This window comes from Artemia sp. Qi Xiang Cuo, chromosome 5 (assembly GCF_049724085.1).
Source record: "Artemia sp. Qi Xiang Cuo chromosome 5, ASM4972408v1, whole genome shotgun sequence".
Lineage (NCBI taxonomy): Eukaryota > Metazoa > Arthropoda > Branchiopoda > Anostraca > Artemiidae > Artemia > Artemia sp. Qi Xiang Cuo.
The window spans coordinates 64,607,181-64,630,736 of NC_142798.1; the positions used below are offsets into that span (position 1 = coordinate 64,607,181).

Here is a 23,556-nt window from a genome sequence, read left to right on the forward strand (position 1 = left end):
AGATGGCAACGCTTTGTTATTCTAACTTACCCCATTTACAAGGAAGGGTAAATAAGGTCAACTTGAGCCTGAATCGAATAACTTTTCGGATTAACCTAAATCAGCGTTTCCCAAAGTGGGGGCTATCATCCCCTGGATGGTGTTGGAATAATTCAGGAGGATGGTGATAGCCACATGTGCCTTATAGTTACTGCAAATAGTGAATTACACAACTGATAGTGAGAAAATATAATCATATTATCGAAAATATAATTTCAGAAATACATTATTACAGAAAATAATCGCAGTGACTTAATATTATTGTTGAAAAAAATTGAAATTACAAAACGAGGATCGTTAATTTGCTAGCAACACACCGTGTTCATCTTTTTGATTAAAGTGATTTCGTAGGTTTTAACCTTTGCTGCGTTATCTTTTCTATTGTAAGTTCAGTGCTCCGAAGAGCGGATGAAGGTTTGCTAGATGTTTTCCAGAGAAATTGCCTACGGATTGTTCTGGATACCCAGCTGACTGGCCGTATTCCAAACAGTAGACTGCACAAGAAGTGTGGTTCAATCCCACTTTCTAATGCTATAATGAGAGAAAGCTTGAAATGGCTAGGGCACGTTCTGCAGATGAAAGATGACAGATTGCCAAAAATTGCCCTTTTCGGTCAACCATCTAGGGAAAGCTGGTCGTCCACGCTTGGGTCGGGAGGATGTCATAAAGAAAGATTTAAGGGAAATGAGAACTTCCTGGGAGGGTTTATAAAGGCAGGCTTTGGATAGATTGGGATGAAGGAGGAGCATGCGTAGCTCTGTTGGCCTCAGGGGGCTTAGTGCTGCAGTGAGTTGTTAATAGTAGTAGTAGTTTCATAATTTTCAAAAAAATCAATGCTTCTAATGTACACATTTCTTTACATTATTTAATGAAAAAGGTAGAACACTAATGCATACATTTCTCTGTTTATTAATTATTAAAATATAAATGAATTAATTTCATGGGGGGCTGAGAATTTTTTTCTGGGAAGGGAGAGGTAAGCCAAATAATTTCGGAAACCACCAGTCTAGATCAATCCTCATAACTGGAACGACGAGGGAAGCTACCCGGGTAAGTCGACTAGCCAATTCTTTAACTCTAGGAATGCACGGTTAGTAACACTTGAGTATACTGTTTCAGTCCTGCTAAATCATGCAGTTAATACCTCTGACCTCTGACCGTCAAACAAGGTAAGGGAATCAAAAGCAGCATGAACATAAGGTTAAACAGCAAAATTATAGGAAATACATACTAATACAAGCAAAAAGCGAGAAAATTAAAAAAAGCAATTAAAAAGAATTTTTCCAATGGAATAAAATAATCTTCAGAAACAAACAAAACTAAGAACGAAAATAGAAGTAAATAAGAATCAAACACACGTATAAATAAAAACGAGCAATTGAGACTAAAAAAAACTACAAATAAAGCTCCCCCCTTCTTTATCAATAACTCTTTTTTCAAATGTTAAATATAATTCAATCAGTAGAGAGAGAGAGAAAAAAAAGAAGGCAAGAAGCTTTAAGACAGTCTACGCAAAGAGAAAGAAAAGGTCCAGAAACTGAATTTGTCTTTCTTTTTAAAAATAAACTGGAAAACGGATTTAAACCAGAAATAAGAGACAAAAGTGGGAAATTAAGCCTATAAAAAAAAACTAATGAAATATACTTGTTTCATTTTCCCTTTCAATATCTCTTTTCTTATAAATGTCAAATAATTCAAAACGTACAAAAAAATGGAGGAGAAGAAGCAATAAGACCGTCTTCGCAAAAAAAGGAAACAAAAGAAGAAGAAGAAGAAAAGGTCCTAAAACTGAAATGCAATTATTTTCTCGTATGAGGCGTTTTAACAAATCCTTGTAAATTCATATCTTCTTTGTAAATTACGCAAATATATTATTTTATGAAAAGGTGCAATAGCTATACTTTCATACTGTTGTTGCTATAAAAAAAATAAATAATAATTTACGGCAGGAAATAGCCTGAATAGTTGACTCAAATAATTTTAAAACTAAAAACCCCAATATTTAGTTCATAAATAACAATACAAAAAAAAAAAAAAAAAAAAAAAAAAAAAAAAAAAATATATATATATATATGAAGCGTCAGCAAAGGTAGATCACAAGCTTAGTGGGTGGCTCCCAGGACAGTTTGGCGTAAAACAGGGCTGCATACTTGCCCCATTTATTTGGATTATTTTATTTTGCGTGGAGCCTTAGAAGAAGTTGGCGAGAGGTCTCGAATGAATTGGAAACACTAAAGAGGAGCATAATCCTATCCAAGATAGTCTTAAGAAACAGGAGGCAAAACTAGGCCTCGAGACAAATGTAAAAAATGAGATATTTTGAGGCAGGGATGTTATTCGAAATGTTACAAAGACAGGTGAAGAGAAAGTTGAAGACGTAGGCACGCTGCTTCACTTGACCTCTCTTCACAAGGACGTGAATTGCCAAGAGCGGCAAAAGTTTAGAAGCTAATTTAAAAGATGTTTGCGCTCAGCTTAGAAACACAAGAGAGAACAAAAAACTGGATTAAGGTCGAAGCTTCAGCCATTTGAGACAACGGTGTTGAATATAGCCAAGCATAGTATAGAAGTATAAATGCTAAAAAGCAAGAAAAGGAATCAATGCAAGACGGATCCATGAAAATTGTGTAACGATTATTTTGGGAACAAAGCTTGGCGATGAACGTGAAGATACAAGACACTAAATGCATATAGCTGCTAGATTTCAAACAGTATATGAACAATTAAATTACGACACATGTGGGTTGAATATGTCCTCTGGGCGGGCAAAACCCATTGATCTAGAATCAGGGGCACATCAAGGTTTTTTGGCTGGAAGGGGGGGGGGGAGGTTCAATAAAAAAACTTTTAAAAACGCATCAAAAATTTGTTTATATCCATTTTTGTTACGTTTTTAGGAGTCGGACAAAAAGTACGGAGCGGGGGTTCAAACCCCGTACCTCCTCCCCCTAGATATGGCCCTGTCTAGAATAGCTCAAATAAATAGCCCTTAAGGTTAAGGCGAGATGTCCTTAAGGTTAAGGCGAGATGTTAAAGCAGGCCTTCCAAACAGGATGGAAACAAATTATTAGCCACTCTGTTTGCGACATGTTTGTTGAAGTAGCAGAGATAATGCCACTGGAAATTTAAAAATAGCTGATTTTTTAATAAAAAGGGTAAATTATATCTTATCACGAGCAAAGTCTCAATGCACCAGACTTTAAACAAATTAGTAGAAAAGAAAAAAAGAACTGACTGATTTTTTTGTAATTTCAACAGTAATAATCGGTACCTCTATTTAGAACACAATGTATCTTGACAGTCTATGTACCCAAGTGACAAACATTAAATAAGCTTTCTGTTTGAACTCCATTTTAATACTGATGAAGTATAGCTACTAATGACGATCACTGCATATATGACCGAAATATCTAGTATTTTTGGGAAATTTATAACTGTCTATTAAAAGGATTTATCCCTATTTGAACTTTTATTTGGCGTTGGAAATTGTGCCACTCAAGTAGATTTTAGAGACTACAGTACAGAGGGGCATGGAAACACTTTTCTAATTCCTTTTCTTTGGCTAACTATTTGAGTTTAATTAAGCACTAAATTATTGTCAGTTATCAACCCTGTACTTTATTAAATAAAAAAAAAAACAAGTTTTTTAAACTGAAAGTAAGGAGCGACATTAAAACTTAAAACGAACAGAAATTATTCCGTATATGAAAGGGACTGTCCCCTCCTCAACGCCTCACTCTTTACACTAAAGTTTTTTATTGTTTTAAGAAATAAAGATGTGAGACAGAATCAAACTTTAGCGTAAAGAGTGAGGTGTTGAGGAGGGGACGGTTCCTTTCATATACGGAATAATTTCTGTCCGTTTTAAGTTTTAATGTCACTCCTTACTTTCAGTTAAAAAAACTTGTTTTTTTTATTTAATTTTTGAACGTTTTTGAATAAATGCAGGTTTTGATCTTGGCTCACCGTACGTGAATAATTAAAACAAAATTTTCATATTAATTGACTTTTATTTAGTTATGGCTTTCTCGAAACTTGTTTAATTTTATTTACAAACGTTTTTATTAGTAATAAATATACGTAACTTACGAATTAACTTACGTAACGAACTTCTATATTCATATATTTTTAATACGTTTATTAGGGGGTTCGCCCCCTAGTCAATACCTTGCTCTTTAAGCGAAAGTTCGAATTGCGTTCCAATTCTTTAAAAATGACCGCTTAATCACAAAGGCCGTTAATTAGAATAAATAGCTCTTATGAAAGTACTAAAAAATCTTTGGCTTAAAGAGCGAGGCATTGACTACGGGGTGAACCCAATTATATATGTAATATTTTCTGTTCGTTTAAAGTTTTGTTTTTGCTGCTGTTTCAGTTGACAAACTTGTTTTTTTATATTAAATTTCGGATCTTTTTTTAAATAACGATGGGAAGTCCGGCGTCCCCTTAATAGCAATGTCCCTTCCCCCATGAAAACTTCCTTCATGGAAAGATCCTCCCACATAGCCCCCAACCCACCCTCCACTACCAGGAAAAATCTCCCCTGAAAACGTCTGTATACTTCCAAATAACCAATACTATTTATGTTAACATTGGGTAAAGTTCATAACTCTCAGGCCTCCCCCGGGAACTTCGGGGAATTAAGTCATCCTAAAAGACATACTTATTATATTTTTGAACATGCTGAACAAAATGGCTATCTCAAAATTTTTATCAGATGACTTTGGGAAAAAAATGAGCGTGGGAGGGGGCCTAGTCGCCCTCCATTTTTTTTTGTCACTTAAAAAGGGCACTAGAACTTTCAATTTCCATTCCAATGAGCCCTCCCACTATATTCTAGGACAACTGGGTCGATACGATCACCCCTGGGAAAAAAAAACTAAAAAAAACAAACAAACAAACAAATAAAAACGCACCCGTGATCTTTCTTCTGGCAAAAAATGCAAAATTCCACATTTTTGTAGATGGGAGCTTGAAACCTCTACAGTAGGGTTCTCTGATACGCGGAATATGATGGTGTGATTTTCATTAAGGTTCTATAACTTTTAGGGGGTCTTTCCCCCTTTTTTCGAAAATCAGCCGAATTTTCTCAGGCGCGTAACTTTTGATGGGTAGGAACTTATATATTTGAAATCAGCATTAAAATCTAATTCTTTTGATGTATCTATTTGTATCAAAATATCGTTTTCTAGAGTTTCCGTTACCATTGAGCCGGGTCGCTCCTTACTTACAGTTCGTTACCACGAACTGTTTGATTACGAACTTCGCCAAACTGGCTTCGAATTAAACTAACTAATTTTCAATGACTATAATTTCTTGTCAAGAGCTACTCTTAAATCAATTTTATATCGTTAAAGTTATTCCTTGCATTAAAAAATCAATTTTAATTGTTGCGCTTATGAGCGTAAAAACTAAGAGTCAATCTAATGTTCTGACATCTAAATATGAAAATACTAAAAGAAGATTTTAGACTAAAAGAAAGATCAAACAATCCCTAACTATTTAAACATATTCTATTATTATAGATAACTATTTAAATATACACGCCATTTTCTTCTTTCACAAATGAAACATTATTTTTTTTTAGATAAAATGAACAATAAAAATGGGTATTGGAAAGTGATTGGCCTAACCTGAACTAAAAATAACAAAACAAAAATGAAAAAGTAGAAAATTAAATGAGAATTATCATACAAAGGGTCCAAAAACAGCAGAAGGGTCCGAAAGATGGAAGTATTGATTTTTTTAATTATACCGCAGCAAAAATTGAACCTGAACGAGGGTTCAATATTTGCATTGAACCCTCCCCGCCAAACAAGAGAAAATGCGCTCCTTTTTTAAAGAGAAGCTAACTTAAAACCGACTGTTAAAGAAAAGTGCCAACTACTTGAAGAATTTGAAAACCCTGAGATAAAAAATTATTCGGTCGCTAAGGATGTTATTCCCAAAAATTCTGCATTTCATGGGATTTATGGTAGCTTCAGACACAGTGGTAAAACGACTCCTCAGCCCTTAGAAACAATCAGGTGTTTATTGACAATATTGGAGTATTTGAAATTAGAATGGTATCTATAACAGAGGCAGATATATTTTGTATTGCCAAACATATTCGTAGTACCCTTGGATGGTTGACAAAATTCCCACGACACTCTGTTCTTTTCATGTTTAAAATATATCATCCAGAAAAGGGGTATATGTATGTAAAAACAGGAAGGAGAACGATCAGAAAAACTTTTCTCCTAATTGAATAAAACTCAACAGCGACGTTGTTTTTTAGGTCCAGCAACTGTTTTTTCGGGCTCAAAGACGGTGTTTCCAGTTTGTCTGAACGTTATAATCAGTGGTTCCACTTTTTCCACTTTTTGCCCATTTTTTCGGCGTTTTCACAGAATGCCCCCAAAGAAGATTGGGCTCCTCGAAAATTTCACGGAAATTGACATTACTGAAAATTAGGGAGCTGTGTTTCATGTTAATATTCATGCATTTACATTTAACATTCATTCATTTATTTTGAATTAAAATCAAGTATTTTGGAGTAAGCATCAGGACATGGCTAACTGTAGAAAAAGCCAAACCAGATAGTCCGAGTAATTGAGAGACAAATCTGGGATAAGCCCTTTTTAGGATTGTATAAAAAGGATATCATTTCTTTCGTTAATAGATAAGTCTATCTATCATTCATCCATAGGTAATTCCTGGGGCAGAACTAAGGTATATAGTCATAGAATTAAGAGATGAAAGACTGGATTGATTTTGGGTTGTCGCGTGACGGACAATGTCAGCTGGACTTGTATGCAAAATCTGGGACTGAATTTGGTTGGACTTACAGGCGGCGAACGAGTGAAACCTAGGCCTGAACAAATTTTAGGGGTTATTTCGGGGGTTTTCCAGGGGGAAACCCCCAAAAATTTGGGGAAAGTAGAAGCACTGATTACAATATCCCAAGCACAAAATTTCTATGAAACTGGGAAATAAAAAAGTGGATCACCACCCATTCAAAGAAAAAACGAGCAAGTGCTTACCTGCACCAGACGCATGTTTCATGGCTTGGATATCATCTACTCTGACCGTGGGGGGCTGCTTCCTGTCTACGAGAAAATAAGTGGTCATTTCACCTTTTCCTTTGACTTTAACTGGACCACGGCATTGAAATTCGTATGGATGGTCCTTTAAAACTAGGTATACTTCCTCTGTAACCTACGTAAACAAAAACTGAATGAACAAAGCAAAATTTGTTTTCAATAAAGGGTTCATATTGACGTTTTCCATAACAATACATTCACATTAAGTAAATTTGAAAAAAAATATAAGAAAAGATAAGGGAGTAAGTAAAAGAAAACAACGAAAATTGAATCAATGCAGAATGTGATGTAAGAAGTCATTTATCAAGCACTAGTTTGCCCTAAAAAAAGCAAAAAGAAAAAACTCCTTCAGTTTTACAATTCGTATGTTTCGATACTACTGCACAATTTTGTGCGTGAATTGGTCGATATGAACACTTGAATCTTTGCTTTTACATATATGACTTACGACACCAGTGCTCGGAGCGAAACTGTTGACATACATGAGCTCAGGATTAAAATGGCTCTGATATTCTAATATTTTGATTCAACCCACCGACATTACAAGAGAGCTATTTTTAACGGTCCTGAAAAAAACAGCATGATGAGGCAAGAACCCCCTCTTCCGTAAAAAAGTTAATACAAACAAAAATGTCCTCTGTTGTACAAAAACCCAGCTATTTACCTAAGTGAAATCCATATACCCCAACCCCTGTTTAACTCAATCCCGTTCAATCCAGCCCACTTAACTCAACCCTAGTTCGACACCACACCCATTTAACTCAATATTCTATTATGAGCCAAGGGCCATATTCTGGCCTATAGTCAGTAGCTTGATTTAATATTGAAAAAAACTGCATGGGAGACGCTGGGCAGTAAGTTGCCGAGTATACAGAAATTACCCGGAAGTAGGATCGAATTTTAGGGAGGTAATCGGTTAACTAAAATTCCCACTTAACGTCCGTATTTCAGATGCCGGGTAAGGTAGAAAACGCCCGGTAGTTCTGCAAGAGGAAGAAGGTAATTCCTGGGACAGTGAAATTTAGCTAGTTTTTGTGTCATTACTGGCGCTTTCTGAGAATATACCTCATCTTGCAAAATCATCAGGTTTTCTTTTGATGGAATCCCTTTGTACAGTGGCTTCTATTCACCGCAATCAGGAGAGGGCGATAAATATATTTTCCAAATTGAGATGGGCAATTTCTTTTTTTTTCAGATTTTAAATGGAAGCATAAAAAGTTTTTTTTTACAGAAATACCGAACAAAAGTATTTTTAGAAATTTAGGGAGAGGGGGAAGACAAAAAAAAATCTTGAGAGCAATGCCACCTCCCCCTCCCCCCCCCCCCAAGTAAAACCACTAATATTGTAACTTTTTACATATATGCCATGCAACACAAGCACCGTAAAGACAATATACAGTAGCGAAAAGTCCTATACTCTCCATTGAAAATTTTTGACATAGATCTAAAACCTCATACGATTCATGACCCCGCCTTCGCCCACGCGCAATGACAAATTTTTCCGATGGAAAACCTAGTAACAACTGAAACTATGGCTCTGACGGATATGCTCAGAGCCTAATTACGCGCTATGGAATGTGTGTCATGTCTGGAAAAAGATTTCGCTACTGGTATATACTTATACTGTGACTTCAGAAAAAAAAAATTCTGAAGTTAAAATTTCGCACAACTCAGACCTGGAAACCTTAACATAGGATGCCGCCAGGGCTTTTCAGACAGGTAAATTTTATTTACTCCACTTCACTCGTTTTTACTTAGAAAAAAATGTTAATTTATTTTTTTTAGCTTTTTTGCGAATATGTCTGACTCTCAAATAAATTTTTAGCGTTGCTTAAAATACAATCTTGTATCTCCTTCGAAGTTTTTCCTGTTCGATAACTACACATCACGGAAAATATTGTCCAAAATAAATACATATATGATACATCTATAGAGGCCACTGCTACGTATACAGACCATTGAGCTTTTTGTGGGGCCAGATGTGATTTTTTTTGTATATAAATATATATATATATATATATATATATATATATATATATATATATATATATATATATATATATATAACCCTTTTTTGATTTGGCAATATTACATAGAGAAAAGAGTTGCGTTGTGCTTTATAGCTGTTTGCATTGACTATAGATTTATTCCGTAATTAGGTACCAGATATTACAGAAATAAAATATAGCAACACGCCAACAGGAATCTAGCATATGATGTATTCTGCGTTCTTTTTTGTCCGAAACAGCAAACAGCACACGCACTTACGTACCCTTGTCAGCAACCCTTCTGAAACAGGGTGGATTCAATTCGATGTTACACAAATATTCACAAAAATTGTATATAAACACTAACAGTGACCTTCGGGTTAAAGAGAAAGGATATGATAGAATTATCAATATGTTATACACAAGCGCAGAAGCGCAGGCTGGGCGAAAAAACGGAAGCCGAATGTCAACACTATAATATTTTAGGGAAGCAAGGCAACAGATTACCCTTCAGGGTACAAATGACTCCAACTTCGTTTAAATAAAGGAGACAGAACCACTACGGCAACTTTCAAACTCTTCTACCCACATGCAAACCAGCAGGGGCGAATCTCCAGCATTTTTATTGGGGGGGGGGGGGGGCAATCGGGGTCCATATCTGGATAGTCAAAGGATATCGGATGATGGGATGTATAATATTTTTCTCTCCACAATATGGTACTGTTTTACAAAGCGATAAGCGCGCGAAAACTGAAGTTTCGTTAACGCTAATGAAATAAAACAACCTAGGATGAAAATATAATAGTTTAGAAGCAAATTTGGGCTATATATTTGCATATTCAGGGGTGGGGCCTTGGTAAAGCATAGCATATATTAAATACGTAATCTAACCTAATCAACCCAACTTAGGTACCTTTTAGTACCCCTAAACCCCCAAAAAACCAAAGTATAAATAATTGCCGGCGAATACCCCCCCGCGGAAAATAGCCCCCCCACCCCTGGAAAATAAGGCTTTCCAAATTTGAGATGTTTTTTTTAGTTTTATTTTTTAATTCAAAATTCCATCCCTCGTAGGGGGATGGAATTTTGGTACTTGTGTATTATGCGCCACTCACTCAAGTTTACGTCTATATTAACGTCAATGTCTATATTAACCCCTCCTGAAAACGTCTGTATACTTCCAAATAATCAATGCAATATGTAAACAACGGGCAAAGTTCATAACATGCAGCCCTTCCCCCGGGAACTGTGGGGAATAAAGTCATCCTCAAAGACATATTTATTGAATTTTCGACTATGCTGAACAAAATGGCTATCTCAAAAATTTGGATTGGGTGACTTCGGGAAAAAAAATTAGCGTGGGAGGGGGCCGAGTTGCCTTCAAATTTTTTCTTATCACTTAGAAAGGGCACTAGAACCTTTAATTTCCGTTCAAATGAGCCCGCTCAATCTGATGGCGTTATTTTCATTAAAATTATATGACTTCAAGGGGGTCTTTTCCCTTTTTTCCGAAAATCCAACAAATATTCTCAGGCTCGTAGCTTTTGATGGGTAAGACTAAACTTAATGAAACTAATATATTTGGCTTCAGTATTATAAGCCAATTCTTTTCATGTTTCTATTGGTATTACAATTCCGTTTTTTTAGAGTTTTGGTTATTATTGAGCCAACTAACCCCCCTCTCACGCCCACCTTTTCCCCAAACACATTCAATCAACATTTTTAGATAGCCATTTTGTTCAGCGTAGTTGATTTCCAGACAGACATTATGTTTTTGAGGAGGAAACTCCCCCACAGCCCTCAGGGCAAGGGTTATAAGTTATGCCCTGGGGGCATATAAGGTTCTTACAGAACTCATTGTTCTCAATACTTCAAAATGGATTCATTTGACTGAAAGGTGAAATCGCTAGTGCTCTTTTTCACAGTCGAAAGTGATTGGAAGGCAACTAACACCCCTTCCACGCCCACCATTTCCCCAAACACATCCATTCAAAATTTTGAAATAACCATTTTGTTCCACAAAGTTTAAAGTTCAGGAAATTACACCTTTGAGCAGGACACTCCCCCCACAGTCTTCAGGGCAAGAGCTATAAGTCATGCCCTGGGGGCATATAAGTTTTTATTGAAATCTTTGTCGTAAAAACTTAAAAAAGAGATCTTTCGATTGGAAATTCAAAGGTCTAGAGCCCTTTTTAATAGACGAAAGTGATTTGAGGGCAACTAACCCCCTCTCACACCCACCTTTTCCCCAAATACATCCAATCAAAATTTTTAGATAGCCATTTATTCAACGTAGTTGAAAGTTTTGGAAATTAGGTCTTTAAGGATGACTACCCCTCCCCCCACAACCCTTAAGGCAAGGGTTGTAAGTTATGCCCTGGGGGCATGTAAGGTTTTTATAGAAAGCAATGTTATAAAAACATCAAAAAGGGCTCATTCAATTGGAAATTGAAGGGGCTAGTGCCTTTTTTAGTGATTGGATAGTAAATAACTCCCCTTTCACGCCCGTCATTTTCTAAAACGCATCCAATGAAAATTTCGAGATATCCATTTTGTTCAACGTATAGGCATGTTCTTGAAGTTAGGTCTTTTAAGAACATAACCCCCCTCAGAACCCTCAGTGCAAGGTTATGCCCTGGGGGCATATAAGGTTTATGCAGAAAGTTGTTGTATAAATCATAAACTTTTTTGTTCAACGAAGTCGAAAGATCTGGAAATTAGGTCTTTTAGGATGATAACCCCCTCAGAGCCCTCAGTGCAAGGGTTGTAAGTTATGCCCTGGAGGCATGTAAGGTTTATATAGAAAGTTGTTGTAGAAATCATAGGAAGCGCGCTAGCGCTGCCTAAGTAAAGAACGATGTGGGCACAATATGTTTTTTTTTTCTTCAGCCGGGCACTTCGTATCAAAGGAGTTGTCGTAGAAACTTCGAAAAGCGCTCATTCGATTCAAAATTGGAGTGGCTAGTGCCCTTTTTAATGGTCGAAAGAGATTGGAGGGCAACTAGCCCCCCCCCCCCCCACGCCCACCATTCTCCGAAACACATCCAACCAAAATTTTGAGATAGCTATTTTGTTCAGCGTAGTTGAGTTCCACCTAGAAAATATATTTTTGAGGGGGACACTCCCCCACAACCCTCAGGGCAAGGGTTTTAAGTTATGCCCTGGGGGCACATAAGGTTTTTAAAGAAAGCGTTTTCGTAGAAACTTCAAAAAAGGCTCATTCGATTGGAAATTCGAAGGACTAGAACCCATTTTAACAGTCGAAAGTGATTGGAGGGCAACTAGCCCCCCCCCCACGCCCATCATTCCCCAAAACACATCCAATCAAAATTTTGAGATAGCCATTTTGTTCAGCGTAGTTGATTTCCAGATACACAATATGTTTTTGAGGAGGACACTCCCCCACAACCCTCAGGGCAAGGGTTTTAAGTTATGCCCTGGGGGCATACAAGGTTTTTATAGAATGCGTTGTCGTAGAAACTTCAAAAAAGGCCCATTCGATTGGAAATTCAAAGGGCTAGAGTCCTTTTTTAATAGTTGAAAGTGATTGGAGGGCAACTAGCCCCCCCCCTCGCCCTTCATTACCCCCAACACATCCAATCAAAACTTTGAGATAGCCATTGTTTTCAGTATAGCTGATTTATAGATAGAAAATATGTTTTTGAGAAGGATACTCCCCCACAACACTCAGGGCATGGGTTTTACGCTATACCCTGGGGGCATATAAGGTTTTTAAAGAAGGTGTTGTCGTAGAAACTTCAAAAAAAGCTCATTCGATTGGAAATTTAAAGGGCTAGTGCCTTTTTTAATAGTCGAAAGTGATTGGAGGGCAACTAGCCCCCCCTCCACCGATCATTCCCTCAAACACATCCAATAAAAATTTTGAGATAGCCACTTTGTTCAGCGTAGTTGACTTCCAGATAAAAATATATTTTTGAGGAGGACAATCCCTCACAACCCTCAGGGCAAGGATTATAAGTTATGCCCTGGGGGCACATAAGGTTTTCATTGAAATCTTTGTTGTAGAAACTTGAAAAAGGGCTCATTCAATTTGAAATTCAAAGGTCTAGAGCCTTTTTAATAGTCAAAAGTGATTTGAGGGCAACTAACCCCCTCTCACACCCACCTTTTCCCCAAACACATCCAATCAAAATTTTTAGATAGCCATTTTATTCAACGTAGTTGAAAGTTTTGGAAATTAGGTCTTTAAGGATGACAACCCCTTCCCCTACAGCCCTCAGGGCAAGGGTTGTAAGTTATGCCCTGGGGCATATAAAGTTTTTATCAAAAGTGTTGTCGTAGAAACTTCCAAAGGGCTCATTCAATTGGAAATTGAAAGGGCTAGTGCCTCTTTTAATAGTTGAAAGTGATTGGATAGCGACTGCCGCCCCTCTCACGCCAACCATTTTCCATAGCATATCAAATCAAAATTTTGAGATATCCATTTTGTTCAACGTCGTTGAAACTTCTGGAAGTTAGATCTTTTAGGAGTATAACCCCTACAGAGCCCTCAGTGCACGGGTTGTAAGTTATGCCCTACGGGTATATAAGGTTTATATAGAAAGTTGTTGTATAAATCAAAGGCAGCACGATCGCGCTGCCTAAGTAAAGAACGGGGACACTCGAGAACGGGACAAGAAACGAGGACTAAGTAAAGAGGGGGACACTCCCCCACAACCCTCAAAGCAAGGGTTTTAAGTTATGGCCTGGGGGCATATAAGAACGATGTTGGCACAGTGTATTATTTATTAATTTTTTTCTTTAGAGCAGGACACAATCGAAGAAGCTGCCGTAGAAACTTCGAAAAGCGCTCATTGAATTGGAAATTGGAGTGGCTTGTGCCCTTTTTAGTAGTCGAAAGTGATTGGAAGGCGACTAACACCCCTCTCACACCCACCATTTCGCCAAACACATCCAATCAAAATTTCGAGATAGCCATGTTGTTTAACGTAGTTGAAAGTTCTGGAAATTCGGCCTTAGAGGATGACAACCACCCTAACAGACCTTAGGGTAAGGGTTGTAATTTATGCCCTGGGGACATATAAGGTGTTGATAGAAAGCGTTGTTGTTTCCAAAAGGGCTCATTCGATTGGAAATCGAAAGCCCTAGTGCCCTTTTAATAGTCGAAAGTGATTGGAAGGCTTGACATTTTTTATATTAGAGATCGAAGTGGGTATAATGTATTATTTTTTGTTGTTGTTGTTGTTTAGCCCAGGGCACTTCATATTGAAGGAGTTGTCGTGGGAACTTCGAAAAGGGCTCATTCGATTGAAAATAGAAAGGGCTGATGCCCTTTTTCCTAGTCGAAAGTGATTTGAGGGCAACTAATCCCCCTTCCATTCCCACTCTCCCACGCCCCCCCGCCCACGCCAACCCTCCCATTTCTGCTCTTAAAATTTCACCGAATCAAAATAGCGTAAGTGTATCCAAGCTATCAAAGAAAGTAAACAGATTTTTTTGCGAATGGTATCAAGTTTTCCATTTCAGGTCAACTAGAGGAGGTATGAAACTAAATTAAACAGTACTATTTGTGTCCAGATTTTTAAAAGGGTTATGTTATTAAAAATTGCCGAAAATTTTTCTCCAGCATACAAATAGCAGGCCAAACAGAAGTCTTAAAAAAAGAAAAGATTTAAAGTACTATTTTCTTTTTCCCTGAAAAGACTGTGCCAATATAAAATGAGCAGTAATTAATTTAAAAAACTTTTTCCACAAAATAAGTTTTTCAAAGTAAATTAAAGAGCTCCACTAAACCAAAAATGAGCAAACCTAAAATAAAATGACCTATCAAGCATGAAACTACCACAAATCAGCATCGATAAATAAATGAAACCCAAAACGAACAGAAATTACAATAATTAACCGAGTCAAACTCAAAACAAGAAGAAATTAACATAAGTTGGGCGCAAAACCCCTATGCCTTCCCACGGCCAGAACATAATTTACACTTTACTGAAAAATACAAATGAATGTGCATTGTCAGTTTAATATACATATACTGAAATTTAGTAATCAAAATGTTAATATTATTTGATTTATTAAATGTTATAAAAGTTAAAACATTTATATTTTTTTCAGTAAAGTGCAAATTTTATTCTGGCCTTGGGAAGGCATAGAAGTTTTGTGCCCAACTTATGTTAATTTCTGCTCGTTTTGAGTTTGACTCGTTTATTAAATGTAATTTCTGTTCGTTTTGTGTTTCATTTATTTATCATTGCTGATTTGCGGTAGTTTCACGCTTCGCAGATTATTTGATTTTATTTTTGCTCATTTTTTGTTTAATGGAGTTCTTTACTTTTCTTTGAAAAACTTATTTTGTGGAAAGAGTGTTTTTAATTAATACGGGAAAAAGTCAAATCTGGATCTACAAAAGATTTGGCTGCTGACTTATCAAGTGTCAGTTTGTAAACATTAGCCCCGTTTTCAATTTAGTTCAAGCATTTTTCAATATAAACGAGCGCTAAATTCAATTTTGGGCAACTGGTATATTTGGACCAAAAAATAGACCCTTAGAAACAATGATTTCTATACCTCTGCTTTGTCCTATGATTTTTAATAGTCTTTATGCAATTTAATAAAAAATTTTCAATGAAGGAGTTTTCAGGTGTGTCAAAAATGCTGCATCTGTAGGCTCAATATGGAATTCAACGAACAAATTTCACATCACTTGATTTAAAATTAAATTTTTTGTCAATGTTGCCAAGCTGAATCGTGAAAATAAATAAGCATATTGGCATACATTTAACAACGCTTTTCGCCTTTAACATTTTCGACATTAACAATCCACTGATTCCCAAAGACAACTGCGCCTTCAAGGGTAAACTAGATCTTAAGCTTCTTCATGCCATGTTTTTACTTTATTATTTGCTTATTATTTTTTAACCACGTTTATTTATTATATAAAAAACGTCTCTGGATTACGGCCATAAACTATAATAGGAGAACTTAAAAAGCAAAGAAGAATATAAACCCTATACCTGAATATGATTCGGCATACCGGTTGAATCCATACGACTTGCCACATTCACAGTATTCCCCCAAATGTCATACTGTGGTTTCTTAGCACCAATTACACCAGCAACAACTGGGCCAATATTGACTCCAACTCTAAGAGTAAAGCTGTTATAGGAGTTTTCATTAATGCTCAAGAGCCTTTCACGCATGGCAAATATTAACTCAACCAAGATGCTCATACAGTGGCCAGCTAAAATATTATCCTCTTCTGGTATTTTGTATTCTGGGAGTAAGCCAACTGCAGCAATGTAGGTGGAGCCAACTGTTTTAATTTTGTCGATGGCACAGAAACGGTCTTCACTCAAGAGCTAGGAATAAGATGAAGCAGTTACAAGTAATTTACCCAAATTTATATGACTTTATTGATAACAAAGTAAAAAAAAAAAAAAAAAAAAAAAAAAAAAAAAAAAAAAAAAAAAAAAAGCAATACACAGTGTGAGAAATCCAAAGATCAGCAGGACTAATTATTGGATGTTCAGATATCAAGGCCAGAACATGTTTCTGTGTGTGCTTTTTAAGCAGCATCTCCTGGAAATACATCATCCAAGAATTTCTTTTAAGGAAAGAGTTTGCAAACAAGCTGCATTTTGGAGCATTTCAGGGAAGCTCTTAATTCTCGAGTATGTGAATAGACACAAGCATTACCTCTACTCGTCAAAACGATACAAATTTGAACGATACTTATACTATTTGATAATATTAATAAGAAATTCAATGTAATTCAAGAGAATTCAGGATTTCGGGGTGAGCAACGCCATAGCCCAGAGCCTCCCCCCAGTGTGCTACCACATATTTTGCTGTTACCCGTTAATTATATTCATTAATTATTTTTTTATTATTTTCCTGTTTGGTTAGTTTTTTTGCTGTTGTTACTTTGATTTATTATTGCATACATTTTTTGTCTGTTGTCCAAGATACTAAAATTCAGCTTATTTAGAATTTTTGGTGGGTTCTGTCTTTTTAACTCAAGAGAAAAATATCTCAGCACTCAATTACTTCACAGAAACGCTGTAGTTACACTTAACACTCTTTGGACTTCCAGCTATACTCCTATACTGAATCGACTCACCGATATTTTGATTAAGGTAACAATTCAGTATTATTATCTAGTTCTAGGTTAAAGTCACCTTTTTTCAAACGATCATTAGAGTGGAAAATGGAGGGGGTGAGAACAGAATTAAGCGACTTTACTTTCTTCTATATAAAAATTTCCCCCAGCCCCCTACCCCAGGATGAACTAAATTTACAAAATGGTCAATTTTATTCTTATTTTGGAAGAAAAAAATTTCCGACAGGGTGACTTTGCAGTGGAAAAAGGAGATATCCATACATCAAAATTTCATTAAAAAAAGTGCAAAAAGCATTGCAGGGAACTTTTTTTTCTTACATACTATCATTCAATAATGACGTTTTAGGATCAGAAAACTGAACTGTTTTATATAAAAATCATTTAGAAAAATAAACCACATGGTCATTTTATGTATTACTCGAGAAATCCACAAAGAAAGGAGGTTGAAAAACCGGTCGTTTCAGAGCATGTGAGTTCACACAGCTGCATTTGGAGCAAAAAACGTATAACACATAATACATGTAGCATAGGAGACTTCATAACAGACGACTTTAAATATACTATACGAAAGAACTTAATTATGGCTTTTTGAGATTGGGAAACTTATTTGCTTTATTTTCAATAGCGACGAAGACCAAACCGAAGAATACCTAACGAGAAAATTCTAAAGATAGTGGTATTTTGGCCGAAAAGGATATAGCCGAAACAGAATATTTCGGCTATATGTCTAATAGTCGTCCTCAGCAAAACAAAAATTAGAATAAAGACACAATATGGTAAAATTCTAGATAAGGGGCTTTTTGCTATCTTAGAAAAACGTTGAGTTAGATAAATGAAACTCTCGGGACTGGATCAATGGCCAAAGGTATGCCCAGGGAATGTGTTTTCAAGCAAGCTATATAAATTTTGTCAGAGAATTTCCAGCTTTTAAGTTTCATTTTCCTTGGATCTAGGTTTGAAGAAGATGATTCCTATGATCTCAGTAGGATTTTAAGCCATATCAAGGCCTCTTTTCCAAATAAAAAAAAACAACAGTTTTATAAACCCTGTAAACTTTAGAAATCAGGATCGAGCAAAGGCACGAGGCTCAAAACACTTTCCTTGTGCCTCATTTGAGTTTTAGATATTTATTTATGAAGATTTCACTTTTATAACACAAAAACTGTCCAAGGTCATCAAAGGTTAGTTGCCAGGGCATCAATGAGACTCTGAATCCATTCCTAGATGTTTCATTTATCTGACGCCTCATCTAGAATTTTACATAAAATTCAGCTCACAATTCAAGTTCTTCAATTTTGAGTTACAATTCAAGCATTCAATTTACAATTCATTGTCTTCACTCAAAATTTCAAAATTTCATCACTGCGTTACTCTTTTTATTGTTTGAATTGCTATATTCAAATAAAATTTTTTTTTCAAATATAACGACAGTAGCAGGGGGTCGACCGCAACGATGCTCCCGAAAAAAGTGACTAGTTATTTCACAACTAAAAAAAGTGACAAAAAGTAGCTACCAAAAGGCACTCAGAGCACAGGAGGACGAACTACACAAGTCCCAGTTACTGCCTTATGATCATCATCGCCCTCTAAAAGCCCTTGAGGTTACAGAAAAAAGGCTGGTAGTCTTATTTTATGTTCGATTAAATTATTTGCTCATACAAAAAAAGGACTTTAATGAAAGCACAACTTCGATTAAGATACAAGGAACAAACAACCTTAGGAAAACAGAACAGACTGTTCAAACAGTTCGTGGTAACGAACTGTAAGTAAGGAGCGACCCGGCTCAATGGTAACCGAAACTCTAGAAAACGGGTTTTTGATACCAATAGATATATCAAAAGAATAAGATTTCAAGGCTGATTTCAAATATATAACTTTCATCAAGTTTAGTGCTACCCATCAAAAGTTACGCGCCTGAGAAAATTTGGCTGATTTTCAAAAAAAGGGGGAAAGACCCCTAAAAGTCATAAAACCTTAATGAAAATCACACCATCAGATTCAGCGTATCAGAAAACCCAACCGTAGCAGGTTCAAGCTCCTATCTGCAAAAATGTGGAATTTTACATTTTTTGCCAGAAGAAAGATCACGGATGCGTGTTTATTTGTTTTTTGTTTTGTTTTTCCCCAGGGGTGATCGTAACGACCCAGTGGTCCTAGAATATCATGAGAGGGCTCATTCGAACAGAAATTAAAAGTTCTAGTGCCCTTTTTAAGTGACCAAAAAAAATGGAGGGCAACTAGGTCCCCTCCCACGCTCATTTTTTTCCCAAAGTCACCCAATCAAAATTTTGAGATAGCCATTTTGTTCGGCATGGTCAAAATATGATAAATATGTCTTTTAGGATGACTTAATCCCCAGAAGTTCCCAGAGGTAGGGCTAAATTTTTTGAAGTTTACCAATTGTTAAAATTTTGTTTGGTTTATGGGTATTATACAATTTTTTTTATGTTGGTTTTTTTGGGGTTTTGGGTAGGTTTGGTTGGCGCGTGGGTTATGTTGGAGGATATTTTAATGATGAAATCGTTCATTGGGGGAAGAAAATCGCCAAGAAGGAGGTACCGGACTTGCCAGCATTATTTATTGGTTATTGGGAAGTATACAACCATTTTCAGGAAGGATTTTTTCTGGAGGGGGGGGGGGGCTAGAGGAGGGGTTACTCTGGAGAATATTTCCGTGGAGGATGTTTCTTTGGGGTAAGGGATATTTCTATGAAGGGGGCGCAGGATTTCCAAGCATTATTTAAAAAACGATCAGAAATTAAATAAAAAAAAACAAGTTTTTTCAACTGAAATGTAAGAAGGAATATTAGAACTTAAAACGAACAGAAATTATAAAGTATGTGAGGGGGTTCTCCCCCAAGTCAATACCTCGCTCTTTACGCTACAGTTTTTTTTTAGTGCTTTCAAAAGAGCTATCTATTCTAATTAAACGGCCTTTGTGATTCAGGGGTTTGTGAATCAAATTTTTTTTACTTTTAATTCAAAAAGCGTGGTATTGACTAAGGGGAGAACCCCCTAATATACTTAATAACAAATACGTAATAAAAAAAAAACAATAAAAAAAGACAAGTGATACGGCCCAATAGTAATCGAAACTTTTAAAAACGAAATTTTTATGTCAATAAATGAATCAAATGAATGTGTTTATAATACTGATTATAAATATATAAATTTTATTAAGTTTAGTATTACTCATCAAAGGCTACGAGCCTGAGAAAATTTACTCGATTTTTTAAAGAGGGGGAAACATCCCCTACAAGTGAAAGAATTTTAATGAAAATCACACCGTCAGATTCAGCGTATCTGAAAACCCTACTTCATAGGCTTCAAGCTCATATGTGCAAAAATCTGCAATTTTGTATTTTTTGCCAGAAGAAAAATATACGAATATAAAAGTTAGATATGAAAGTTAATTTGTAAATAAATCAATTTATAAAAATAAAATTAAAATTTTTATGAAAATAAAATCTTAATTAAATAAAAAAAGATCATAAATTCAATAAAAAAAACAAGTTTTTTAAACTGAAATTAAGGAGCAATATTAAAACTTAAAACGAACAGAAATTATTCCGTATATGAAAGGGGCTGTCCCCTCCTCAACGCCTCGCTCTTTACGCTAAAGTTTGACTCTGTCTCACAACTTTATTTTTAAAAAAAATAAAAAACTTTAGCGTAAAGAGCGAGGCGTTGAGGAGGGGACATCCCCTTTCATATACGGAATAATTAAATTTCAACTGAAATGTAAGAAGGAATATTAGAACTTAAAACGAACAGAAATTATAACGTATTTGAGGGGTTCTCCCCCAAGTCAATACCTCGCTCTTTACGCTACAGTTTTTTTTAGTGCTTTCAAAAGAGCTATCTATTCTAATTAAACGGCCTTTGTGATTCAGGGGTTTGGGGCTGTCCCCTCCTCAACGCCTCGCTCTTTACGCTAAAGTTAGACTCTGTCTCACAACTTTATTTTTTAAAACAATAAAAAACTTTAGCGTAAAGAGCGAGGCGTTGAGGAGGGGACAGCCCTTTCATATACGGAATAATTACATTTCAACTGAAATGTAAGAAGGAATATTAGAACTTAAAACGAACAGAAATTATAACGTATGTGAGGGGGTTCTCCCCCAAGTCAATACCTCGCTCTTTACGCTACAGTTTTTTTTAGTGCTTTCAAAAGAGCGATCTATTCTAATTAAACGGCCTTTGTGATTCAGGGGTTTGTGAATCAAATTTTTTTTTTAAATTTTAACATAAAGAGCGTGGTATTGACTAAGGGGATACCACCCTCATATACTTAATAACAAATACGTAATAAAAAAAAAATAAGAAAAAAAGCGATACGGCTCAATAGTAATCGAAACTTTTAAAAACGGAATTTTGATGTCAATAAATGTATCAAAAGAATGTGTTTATAATGCTGATTCTAAATAAATAAATTTTATTAAGTTTAGTATTACTCATCAAAGGCTACGAGTCTGAGAAAATTTACTCGATTTTTTAAAGAGGGGGGAAACATCCCCTACAAGTGAAAGAATTTTAATGAAAATCACACCGTCAGATTCAGCGTATCAGAAAACCCTATTACATAGGTTTCAAGCTCATATCTGCAAAAATCGGCAACTTTGTATTTTTTGCCAGAAGAAAAATATACGAATATAGAAGTTAGTTACGTAAGTTAATTTGTAAAGACATCCATTTAGCAAAAGAAAAGTAAAATTTTTATGCAAATGAAAGCTGCAATAACTAAAAAACGATCAGAAATTAAATAAAAAAAAACAAGTTTTTTTAACTGAAAGTAAGGAGCGACATTAAAACTAAAAACTAACAGAAATTATCCCATATATGAAAGGGGCTGTCCCCTCATCAGCGCCTCGCTCTTTATGCTAAAGTTTGACTGTGCCTCACAACTCTATTTTTTAAAACAATAAAAAAATTTAGCATAAAGAGCAGGATGTTGAGGAGGGCACAGGCCCTTTCATATATGGAATAATTTCTGTTCGTTTTAAGTTTTAATGTCGCTCCTTACTTTCAGTTTAAAAAACTTGTTTTTTTTTTATTTAATTACGAACAAGAACAAACCTTGTACGATTGGCGTCCATGAGTAAGTGTAACAATTACTGGTAGAATTACATTTGACGTAATTAGCGTCAAACTTCTTAGGGTTTTTTGAAAGGTGATCGATGAGTTCTGATTTCCTATTCAAAACAAGTAATTCCAGAGATTCAGCATCATTTTCCCTTTCTTCCGAAAGAGCTTTTAGTGCTGCTTCAAGCATGCTTTGAGCCAGACCAATGTTCGAAAAGTCCATCTCTTCTACTGCTTTCTTCAGACGTTCCCCTGCTTCTTTCAGAAGACTATCACCGATTTCTTTCTTCTGTTCAGCCATCTCTTTTCTTAGTAAAATGTCTGACTCTAGCTCTACTATTTTCTGCTTCCTCTGGACCAGGTCCTGGACTGCCAATTCAGAATCTTACTTTTCAGCTTCAAGCTTTCTTTTTCCAATTCATCCTTTTTTGGTCCAATAAGGTGAAATTCAGAGCTAGCTATAGCGGATCAGGCAAAACACAGCAACTTCTTTGTGATCGCCACAAGCTTGGGTTTTTTCTCAGTTGCGCAGAGCATCAACAACAAAAGATTTAGCGTTAGAGTCCGCTCCTATATACGGTCTTGCACGCTAGTCAATAACTAAGCTGAACGAGAAAATCCTCGCTCCACGCCAACGCTTCCATGGCAGAGCAAAAGAACTGATCTAACTACTCGACCCAATGCCTGATATTTCACATCAACACCTGGTGTCTTCAGTTCAAGGATTTTTTGCCAACAGCTTCGATTCGTGAACTGTTGGCAGGTGGTGACACAGGGTCCAACTGTGACAATAACCATTCTCCGTGGACTTTCCTTATGTTCGTCTCAAATAGAAGTTTTCTTGCGCCGTATAAAGATAACTGCAGTCCATCAGCGGGGAACCTGGCTTGGGAAGGCTAAAGCAGCTAAGGATTCGGAAAAACTCGTTGTTCACATTATGCCATTATGCATACAAAGTTTCATCCAAAAATATTTAAAAGTCAACCCCCCCGTTTTGACAAAAAAAAGAAGCTGATGGCAACAAAAAAAAAAAAAAAAGAAAGATATGAAATTAGCAAAAAGTTTGAAACCAGGACCGTTCACACATTATTATTTACAGAAAAAATGTTAAACTTTATTTATCAGCTGAAACAAGGATTACAAAAGAATAGAACAAGAATAGAACAAAGCGTATTACGGAATAGACCAGGTCACAATTAACAATCAAAAGTGTGAAGAACTCTTCTAAGTTCTCATTAAAAAAAACAAACCAAAAACAATAAAGCCCCCCCCCCCCACCCCTC

General features: G+C 36.0%; 1 protein-coding gene across 4 annotated transcripts in view; it reads right to left on the bottom strand.

Annotated features, from left to right (window-relative positions):
* Positions 1 to 23,556, bottom strand: part of LOC148952388 (adenylate cyclase 1-like) — a 227,888-nt gene that overhangs the window by 34,245 nt on the left and 170,087 nt on the right. For all 4 annotated transcript variants that reach the window (XM_089089843.1, XM_089089844.1, XM_089089841.1 and 1 more), the window contains exons 17-18: positions 16,087 to 16,431; positions 7,062 to 7,236 (exon numbers count right to left, since the gene is read on the bottom strand). In XM_089089843.1, the coding sequence (XP_088945969.1) occupies positions 7,062 to 7,236; positions 16,087 to 16,431 (520 nt within the window). The remainder of the gene's footprint in view (positions 1 to 7,061; positions 7,237 to 16,086; positions 16,432 to 23,556) is intronic.